This window comes from Coffea arabica, chromosome 2c, assembly GCF_036785885.1.
Source record: "Coffea arabica cultivar ET-39 chromosome 2c, Coffea Arabica ET-39 HiFi, whole genome shotgun sequence".
Classification (NCBI taxonomy): Eukaryota; Viridiplantae; Streptophyta; class Magnoliopsida; order Gentianales; family Rubiaceae; genus Coffea; species Coffea arabica.
In genome coordinates this window covers 3,669,542-3,680,442 of record NC_092312.1, presented here as the reverse complement: position 1 = coordinate 3,680,442, position 10,901 = coordinate 3,669,542, and the positions used below count along the sequence as shown (strand labels likewise).

The 10,901-nt window shown below is 37.3% G+C and overlaps 2 protein-coding genes across 2 annotated transcripts; one reads left to right on the top strand and one right to left on the bottom strand.

Annotated features, from left to right (window-relative positions):
• Positions 1–1,948: 1,948 nt before the first annotated feature.
• Positions 1,949–4,615, bottom strand: LOC113725414 (hexose carrier protein HEX6). Its single transcript, XM_027248560.2, has 3 exons — positions 4,236–4,615; positions 3,456–3,778; positions 1,949–3,345 (listed from the first exon to the last, which is right to left on the bottom strand). The coding sequence occupies exons 1-3, from the start codon at positions 4,378–4,380 to the stop codon at positions 2,248–2,250; spliced, it is 1,566 nt and encodes a 521-aa protein (XP_027104361.2). The 5' UTR covers positions 4,381–4,615; the 3' UTR covers positions 1,949–2,247.
• Positions 4,616–7,790: 3,175 nt separating this feature from the next.
• On the top strand, positions 7,791–10,486 carry LOC113720786 (expansin-B15-like). Its single transcript, XM_027245457.2, has 4 exons — positions 7,791–8,059; positions 8,126–8,238; positions 9,594–9,787; positions 9,956–10,486. The coding sequence occupies exons 1-4, from the start codon at positions 7,870–7,872 to the stop codon at positions 10,284–10,286; spliced, it is 828 nt and encodes a 275-aa protein (XP_027101258.2). The 5' UTR covers positions 7,791–7,869; the 3' UTR covers positions 10,287–10,486.
• Positions 10,487–10,901: the final 415 nt, after the last annotated feature.

Sequence of the window (10,901 nt, the reverse complement as noted above, 5' to 3'; positions counted from 1 at the left end):
GGCCTGCTCTCGTAGAATGTCAAATTTCCACCCACGGAAACTTTTGTTTATGCTAATCGATGTGCTAGACTGGAAGTGTTCTGGTTAAATGGGAAAGTAGTCTTTCCCTACCATTTTTGCACTTGAGATAGCAATTTTTTATGCTATTTCCATCCTTCAATCCCTCCAAAGCTACTAAATAATTACTCCGAATTACTTTCATTTAGAATGGGCGGTTAATCTATAATACATTCATCCCCAAAAATCCAAAAAAATATATATATATAGGAGAAAAAACAGCTTTAGCATTATTTTTTTAAGGATTTATTTTGCTGACACTATATACTAGTGAATTTGAATACATGAGAGTTAATCCAGATTTGAATTTGCACTTTAAACTTTACATATATATGACATACATCTACTCTAACTCGTGTATACACTATCTTATTAGTATAATATATATAAGGGATAATTTCAGAAACCTCAGGATCCTGAGGTTTGGTGAAATATTACTAAGTTCCCCCCACGTTTTCAGAATCTCTCTTATCACCCTTCAAGTGATTGTGGTGTCACATGTTACTATCAAAATGGATGAATTGTCAACAATAACCTTATTTCTTCTAGCAATTATTTAGCATATGAAAAGCCAAAAAAAAAAAAAAAAAAAAAAGAGAAAGAAAGCATGTAATAGCCTAAAGCCCGGGAAACAATTGGTCTGCTTACAAAAAAAAAAATGTTTTGATATTGGTCCACTTACAAAAAAAAATGTTTTGATTTCTAGTTCAATTTTTTCCTTTAACATTGGACTTTATAATTTGACTTGAATTTGGGGCCAATACATAATAGTTTTGACTTTTCATGTGCACTTAGTATAAACCAATATTGATATTGTGCAAGCGTCTTGATAATTTTTTAATATAACCAAATATTTTTTTAAAAAAAATTACCCATGGCCACCTTTGCTTTTAGTTTCATACTTACGTTAGTTCACTAGTTATTTCTCAATCTATTATCCTTAGTTGGGGTAAAGAAATCTGCACCATGTCTTTTGACATCCAACACTGGTAGTAAGTTTAGAAAAGAAGATAGGATCCTTATTATTACCCTTTCGAAATCTTTTTTAATATTTTTGTTTTATTTTATTTTTCTTTCAATTTTCTTCCTTACACTGATATAATCAGAACACGTGGCTACGATAATGTTCTTTGGAATATTGAATTTTTTTTATGCATACGTCCAATAATAATACCCTTATAACAAGAGTGAGTTGAAAGGAAACTAACTTTGTATATATTGAAAAAAAACTGGGGTGGTTTTGAATGGTTGTTCTTAGGAGTTTTTGTAAAAAAAAAAATTTAAATATATATTTTTCTATTTACATTGCTGATTACAAAGTTTAAAATTCCAAGGAGGTGTACAAATAACATAGCACAAACAAATAAATAAGAGTAAAACGTCATACTTTTTGATAGCTAGTCATTTTCTTGTACCAATTTCCTCTCAATCTGCCCATTTTTTAAAGCTATTTCTGCCTTTTAATATTGCGGCCAGGAAGCCAAAACTAACAATTGCCTTCCTAACGGCCATTCACCTTTCTCAATTGCAGTCCAATTTTCATGCATTTCACACTTTGACCCCCTCACTTTCTACGTAGATTTTTTTTGGTCAGCTTAAGGGTATTAAGGGAACTAAAACACTCTCTCTCTCCTCCAAAATGCATTTTCTATTATTACTTTTGGTCAGAGGATTGTTAACAAAATGTCAATTCAAAGGGTGGTAAGAGAGATTTTGAAAACGTGGAGAGAGTTTAGTGATACTTTATGAAACCTCAAGGGAGGTTTCTGAAATTATCCCTATATATAATATTACCTCACATTTGCTATGAAGGTATACTTTGTTAGAGGGTTGTACTTTATTTTATTTTTTTTCACTTTGCTAGGAGTTATTTGAATTTAAGAGAACAAAAAAAAGGGAATAAAGTATACTATTTATGAAAAATAAATGGCAGTACAATCTAAAATGAAAAAGAGAGTGAAATAAAAAAAAAGGGGGGACAAAATATCCGCTGTGCTTTTATCTTACATGTCACTTAAATGGGAAATCCTTTTCTTTGGGAATGCTTATTGTAACTTTTTCCTAGTGTCTCATTCCTTATCCAAAAAAAATAATTTCAAAACGTCCAAAATAATTTGTCACTTGCATGACATTTAAATCTAAAAAAGGCAGCATGGGCCGTTTTATATCCGAGAATTTCTGGTCATCCCATCACCAACTTTGCCTCAATAGTGAATTTTCGACCTCATTTGCTCCCTTTTGATGGTCTTTGATTACCATTCTCCTCCAAAACCAGTGGCTCCTCCAGACCCTGTCCATCTGCTCTAGCGGCAAGCCTTTAGTCTCCGGCAGAAGTGCATACACAAATAACGTCATCACAGCCACCCATCCTCCAAAAAAGAAGAAGATTCCAGCTTTGAAATGGCAGAGCATAGCTAAAAAAGTTTGAGCAATCACAAAGGTGAAGAGAAAGTTCACTGCAACAGTTACGCTCTGGCCTGCAGATCGTATCTCTAGTGGGAATATCTCACTCGGCACCAACCAACCTAACGGCCCCCAAGACAAACCATAAGCTGCAACATATAGGCAGATCATTAACAGATGTACAAACGCATATCCCCTGTTTATTTCACCATAATCCCCTAGCTTAATCGCCATTATCGTTCCAATTACAATTTGGGACACGAACATTAGAATCCCACCAACAGCAAACATAACCCTTCGACCAAGTTTGTCGACTACCAATACTGATACCATGGTGGTAAGCATACCGACAGCCCCGGTCACTACTGCCGACAGCAGCGATGAACTCTCTTTCAGACCAATTATTCGGAAGAGAATTGGAGCATAGAAGGCTATCACATTGATTCCCGTTACTTGTTGAAAGAATGGAATTGCAATTGACATGACAAGTTGAGGCCTGTATTCTCGTTGCATGATTTTCTTGAACGGATGTTTGATGGATCTTGAAAAATCACTGGCTTTAACGAGATCATCAAGCTCCGCTTCAACATCATCGGCTCCTCGTAATTTCTGCAGGAGTTGCTTGGCCTTCTCATAGTCACCACTGCGCTGAATTATGCTGTTTGGTGTTTCTGGCAAGAACACTTCACCAAGAGTCATGATCAAGGCTGGGATAGCTGCCATGCCTAATGAGACCCTCCATCCCCATCCACCTTTAATTTTTTCAGTTCCAAAGTTAATGAGGTTCGCGACTAAGATCCCAAGACTGACACTCAGCTGGAAGCCGTTGCTGAATGCTCCTCTGTATTTCGGGGGAGCAATTTCTGACAGATACAAGGGAATTGACTGCAACCAAGAAAACCACAGGATGGAGGTCTAGGTTGAATGGCCACAACAAGGCTAAATGCAATGCATTGCAAAAAACCGGTGAAGTATCGCATTAACTAGCAGCTTACCTGATTTGCAAAACCGACGCCAACTCCAAGCAAAACGCGACCAAGTACTAGAATATAGACATTAAAGGCTGCAGCTCCTAAGACTGCGCCAATAAAAAATGAGGCACCACCAACAAGGATTGATGGCTTGCGTCCGAAGTTCCTGGTGAATGATGAAGCAAAGAAGGAAGCAACTAGGCCAGCAACATAGAGTGAGGAGGTGAATGCGGTCAAAAGTTGGCTGTCAAATCTGCAATAGTTGCTGACCTCAGTGGTTTCCTCCATTTTGGCGTACACGTCAGGGAAGAATTTCTTCAAGAAGGACTCCATGGAGGTCACTCCACCTTCCCATACATAAAACAGTACTCGTAAATTCATACCATACGGTCAAGGCCCTACAAGAACCATCTACACTTGTGGGCTATTACAACTCCCAGTGATCAATTAAGTTTTGGTGATCAAGCTCCTAACTACTTGATTTCAGTTTTATGTTATTGCTTAATGTTCTGTGGTAATGGATGTAATTTCGAAAACTTCGGCCTTTCGGCAAAAATGAATCAATTTGACTGCCTTTAGCTGAGACAGGGACATAAAAGAGAAGCCTTGACAGAGAGAACATAGAAGCCAAGGGGAATTAACTATATGATAATCACTTATGAAGCAGGGATACAAACCAAATGAACAGGGAATAAAATTGATGATTCCCAGAAAAGGATGATACTAAAAACATGCAAAGACTTCATTTCTTGAAACATTAATAGAGGAAGAAGCACCAATAATCAAGGAGTTAGAAGAGTGAACCTGAAACTCCAGTGTCGTAACCAAAGATAGCGCCCCCAAGAGCTGCCATGACGCAGGAACAGAGCACAAACCGCGTTATTCTTCCATTATAGTAGGAATAACCATGGCCACCTTCACCGCTGACGAACCCCGCCCCTCCGGCCATAGTTGCTTAGTCGATGGAATGATACAAGCGGGCACGCAAATGATAAGAAGAAAGTTTCAAAGTTGGAAAAGTTTAAAGATTTTAAGAAAGGGCGGTGGAATGGAAGTCCAACTTCCATGTGTACGTGGATGTATACCATTCACGGTGTGAGCTATGAGAGTGACTTTTGTAGCTCTGCATTCTCTTGCAATGTTAGTTATAGGATTTAAGACCAGACGTGAAACGGGGTGGCCAAGTTTGATTCATAATCCCTTTCTTCTCTTTGTCATGAAACGTGATTAAGGAGCCTTCATCTATTTGCCGCTCTTCTCTCTCTCTCTTTCTTTTTTTCTTTATTTGACTTGGAATGGGGCAGTCCGATCCATGAGGATTGAGGTCCAAAAGTCTGATAAGAAAAGACAAAAAGGGAGGTATCTGGGTAAGTGGGTTCTTCTTTAAGATCTAGTGTAGAGGCTTTCCTACTAACTTTTTCATAGTTCCACATTGATTCTAAGGGGTTTGGGAATTAGGTAGTTAAGTCCTCAAGTTTGCCTCAAGAGTTTGCCGGCTTATGGGGTTAAATTTGAGATTATATTTAATTAACTAACTTCAAAAGTCTGATAAAAAAAAAAACTTAAGACATATTATATTTTGCTTTTCTGATAATTATGAGCTCTAAAATAATATATATTTCGATGAAATGGAGGCCTGGCTTCCTAAGCCCAAGTACATAATAATTGATTGAAAAATTATGGCCGATGGGATGCTAATATCAGCGGCTAACAAGGATTGGACTCAATCACGATGATAGTAACGGCTCTGTAGATTATTTGAAACGTTTTTTTTCCTATAATAATACTGTAACATTTTTTCTATAATGTATATTAAATAAAAATATATTTATGATGCAAGTATATATATATATATATTTTTTGGGATAAAATAATAACTACATGTTGTAGATTCAATGCCGTCTCACCAACCTTCCGCGCCAAATTGAAAAACCAAATGATGATTAGTTAGCCATTCAGCAAATGGCCCAATGGCCCAATGCCGCTGATTTGTTTTAATGGGGCATCCCAAAATCTGCCCAGTCTTTTTTCTCTTTTCAACAATCAGGCAGGACCAACCTCTCCCTTATAGCCCAATCTTGCTTACGTCTAATACTCGAATGGAAAACTGATTTTGGGCCCAATCCAGTGACACTGGATGGACTACGTGTAGCAGAACCAATTGTAGCACTACGGCCTAGTTTGGGAGTTTAGAAGCGGAGAGTTAAAAAACAAAAAAGAAAGACAAAGAATGACACTTTCCGTTCATGCTATTAGGAAGTAATACTAATGGGAGGGAAAAGTTTAGTAATATGTGTATTTTGTTTATGGATTAATCTTTTCTACACTGACAGTGTATATACTTTCAGAGTTGGATGAATGATAATTATGCAAATTTTAAATTTGAAATTTAACTTTTGTATATATATCATGAATCAAATGGTGATAGTGCTACAATAATAAACAACTGTAATGAATAAATGTGATAATTTAATTCCTTTTAATGTTAATAGTACATTTTCCTTTTATTTCTATCAACTTTTGAAAAGAAAAGTCATCGCTTTTCCCTTTTTTTTTTCCTCTTCTTTCCTCTCCATTTCTCTCAATCCAAACTAAGCCTAAGCCACGGGCAATTCAACAGCACATATTTCTTTTCACCCTCCATTGCTTTTTTTGTTTTTTTTGGTGAAACTCTTTCATCATTTTTTTTTGGTAAATGACTCTTATTTGCATGCACGTTCCAGAAGAAAACAAGATTCGTATTCTCATGTAGAGTAAGATCTAAAGGATAAACCATCAAAGATTTGGAGGGTAGGATTTCCCTCTCGCAAAGATTTTTGAAGCATATCTAAGATGCGAGTTTGGTTACACGAAGCCAAAAAAACATTACATCGAATTAATCTTTTTTTCTTATTTAGGACAGTCGACATTACACCCCATCATAATCAAATCCAAGCATCCGAATTAAATATCTAGTAATATATCAACTGCACGTGCAATTATATTAGCGCTGACGAGTGTATGAAATGAAACTCGGTCGTGGCCGTTGGATCATAGAGTTGAAGATGACAATCCCAACAGTATTAACGACCAATAACCACCATCACCGCCAGATTTATTGGAAATTTTTGTTCTCCGTAACCGTAAGCGACAGAAAAAAGAAAAAGGGGCCCCATCTCTGCCGACAAAGCTGCTCTCCATTTTATTGATCGAGTCATTGACACGAGCTTAAGTGCTTGATTTTTTTTTTTTTCAACAAACGCAAAGTGAAAGAAATATAAACCTATTCCTCAACCCCATCCAAAAGGTAATTGTTGATTTTTGGGTGTGACCAAGGGACTTAAATCTCACTCACTCCCGATGTGAAAGAAAAGAAGAAGGGAAACACCCGCACTCTTGATTTTACCCTCAGCATTGGCTATTACTCTACCCGTGGCTCCTGTTTCATTCCAACAAACGCAAAGTTGAAGAAATCTAAATCTATTCCTCAATCCCACCCTCAGCTTAAGTGCTTGATTTAAGCAATAAAATTCCATGCCATCACAAAATTCCCAGTATTATGCTTTGGCTCAAGAAAAATGATAACCAATTTGATATGAAAGCTGCAATATATGCACTGATAATTGCAACTATGTATAGATCTATTAGTAGCACTCAGTCGAAAGCAAATAGAGACTGTCTCAAGAGAACATGTTCTATAACAAAATAGTTGAGCATTCATTCATTAATTGTATAAGTACTAGCTAGTATCTGAGGAGTGTATTTTTTTTTTTTTCAGAAATGACAATTGTAATATATTCTAATTTATCCTACACACTAGGTGGAGGAGGTGGACCTAAGGAGGTCTAGGGGTAATCCGGAGAGGATTGAATCGCCACTGAACCAAACGAGTGCACTACGCACCTACCTGAATTTTTTGAAGCAAATTCACATTTAATGTGACAATTGGCGGGAGGCAAGATTTGAACCCTTAAAGGTTCGAGGAGTGAACTTGGATGTGGAGATCCAACATAAATGCGGTATCTTGCATTAAGTGCTTGCCTGTGAAACTTGCGATTCAGGACTTGAAAAAAAAAATAGTACTAGCTATGAACTTTGCTTTTGACTCGAAGCGAGCCATGTGAGATTCTGATGTAATCGAGCTTTTGTACGGTAGCTTATGAGTTTGAAATCATACCAAATGAAAATTATTAGTGAAAGAGTTTGTATTAAGTGGACTCTTAATTTTGACAGCAACAGGCACATGCGAATGCACTATAAATACCACTGACTTCTTATATATATATAATTGAAAATCACAAGCTAATCACCGGATAGTCTATATATAGGAACGTTATTATAGGGGCATTCGCGTTAAGAAAAAGTTGAGCTAATTATTAAGTACGCACATAGATTAATTTGTTGTTTTAGAGCACTTTTAAAAAAAAAAAAAAAGAGATTTTGAGTACGTACGTGCACAATGGAAGAAATGAGGAGCAAGCCGAATTACTTTTCCCTGTTCATCTCATGTGTGCTACTCGGTACATGTTGTTTCTCCAAACAATGCTACTGCTTCAAACCAAAGAATTTCACCTTATCCACCATAGCTGCCCATTGGTCATCGGCAGGAGCAACATGGTACGGCAGCCCCAACGGTGCCGGAAGCGATGGTAATTAACGAGCTTTGTTACTAGTATTAATTACCATCACCAAATAATTAATGGAATTGCATGCAGGAGGCGCCTGTGGGTACGGAAACCTGGTGTCGCAGGCACCATTTTCTTCGTTAGTAACTGGGATTGGCCCATCTCTCTACAACGCAGGCAAAGAATGCGGAGCCTGCTACCAGGTGCCTCTACTCTTTATTATCTCATCATATATTAACCAAATTACCATATCCCCCCGTCCGTACTACCAATCAAATCGACCTTATATGTATATGAAGCCCTTGCACTGCGCCAACGGGCTTTGCATGGAATGTTATGACCATGCATGCAACTTCAACACCCAAATTATACAGCTTGTGAATATATTCAGTAGCTCCTACTTTAGTTATTGGAATGATTGAAGGGCCTTTTCTTTTTTTTTTTGTATACCAATTTGAAGTTTGGAGTAATCTATATCACTTTTGTTGAATTATTCTGCACCCACGTGGATGGTAAGTTTATTCTCATTACAAGTTGAATATAAATGTTGGGTTGATTGTTTCATATCTACGTAGCTGTCAAACAAATCCATTTAACTATATTTACCCATATCCGCCCATGAATAGATGGGTATGAGTATCTTAAATTTTTGTATACGGGTATAAATGGGTTACCCAATTAATCTATTTAGAATTGTCTCCCCCGAAACCTCCTTTCTTCTTCCACCCATTTTTTTTTCAAAATTTTCATTTTGTCATGATGTTAACTACTTTGTTTCATTATTATTATTATTATGTGTTGGTTTTATCTTATCATTTTATTTACTCTTAGTTTGTTAACTTGCTCTCTTAGTTTGGTATAAATTGGTAACTAAGTTTGTAAAAATGAATTTTAAAAAAGTTAAAATAAATGGGTTATAAATGGGTAATTGGGTTACCCAATTCATTTTTTGACTTACCCATTTATACCCATCTAATTAAATGGGTATAGATGGCTTGAATCACTTATACCCATTACCCATTTTACCCAATTCAAACCCGTCCAAATCACCCATTTTGACACCTCTATGTATCTATGACTTCCTTCTTAGTTATTAGTACTACTAAATTTGACTTCTTGATCTCCTTGTCCTTAGCTCACGGGGGATCGATCAAATTCCCGGCATTTATGATAATCAACTGAAGTTTACTTACATAAGCATGCATGGAGTGCACTAATACAACGCAGGTAAAATACGTAAGAATCCAAATTGTTTTCTAAGTGGCTCACCATTCCATCTTTTGTCTTAATCGCATACTTTTAGAGCCACTACTTTAGGCTTCATTAGTTTACAATCGTGTAACCCGTTGACTAACCCAGCTACACATAATATACTACAAGTAGGTAGTAATATTTTATTTTCTGGACAAAAATAAAAGAAAAATAAAAAAACTACTTCCTCTCTTTTTTTTTTTGGTTTTAATAAATAAGAAAAGTAAAACTAATTATTATTGCTCAGGTCATTCTTACATACTATAGCCAGCTAGTGTTACTTGAAGGAAAATAAATGATCCTGTAGGTGAAATGCACAAAGCATCCGGCATGCTCCGGCCAGCCAGTCAGAGTTGTTATAACAGATTTTTGTCCCGGATATCCATGCACTTCCGGACCTGCTCATTTCGACCTCAGCGGAACTGCTTTTGGTGCCATGGCCGTTCCCGGGAAAGAACAAAAACTTCGCGATGCCGGAGTTTTGGAAATCAGCTATGCACGGTCAGTTAGTTTAATTAATTCGGATTAAGGTATATTGGGCGCTCAAATCCTTACTTAGCCTTAATCACCATGAAATAGTACCTACCATATATAATAATAGTACTATAACATAACACTTAGCAGTTAGCAGCCTTGTTGGTCGCCTAACATGATTTTCTCCTTCTTCAGTGTTTCTTGCGAGTATCCGGGGACGAACGTTGCATTCCGCGTTGATCCGGGGTCCAATCCTCAGTATTTTGCCGTGGTTATCGAGTTTGAAGATGGAGATGGTGATCTTGCGGGCGTGGCTCTGAAGCAATCATCCGGACGTGATGAATGGTGGGAAATGAAACAGTCGTGGGGGGCTGTTTGGAAGCTTGATGCTGGCTCTGTGTTACGACCCCCGTTCTCAATTAGATTGAGGTCACAATATTCAGGGCAGATCCTGGTGGCCAAAAATGTGATTCCAGCAGGCTGGAAGCCTGGTGCAACTTACAGGTCTTTGGTCAAGTACCTCTGATCCATCCTGCACCAAGCCACCAACCATCCAGTTCCGCCAGTTATAGTAGTTCGAATCCGGAACCTTGAGTTGCAGCAAGCTGCAATTTGGAGCACACGAGATTCCAGTACTGCATAAATTTAGAATTGAAATGCAATGTCTACTTACTACATATAATTAAGTATTCAATATTAGATGTTACCTAAGCCAATATTACCATATACATCAGATGTTGCTTGGAGCAAGTACTCATACTTCATGATGAGTATTGTAAGACAAGCAAGCACGTCAATGGTCTTCCGCCAACATTCATGCTAGTACTTGGCATTTCCCAAACCTATTATCTATATTGTTTCAATCATGGTAGCACGGTCGCAGTCATGGTCGTGGCTCGGACGGTTTTACATCAGTCTCGACATATTAGTCGCAATTTCGGTGAGACACAAATTTTTAAAGCATTTAATATTCTAAAAAATGATAAACAAAAGCAATAAAAAATTAGCAAAAATAATAAAAATTTAAGTTGACTTGGAATGACTCGGGTGATTTGGCCGTTTCTATCCGTCTCGGCTTAGTTCTCGACAATTTATTATTTCGGAGTGATCTCGTCTCGGTGTCGGAACAGAAAACTCTATT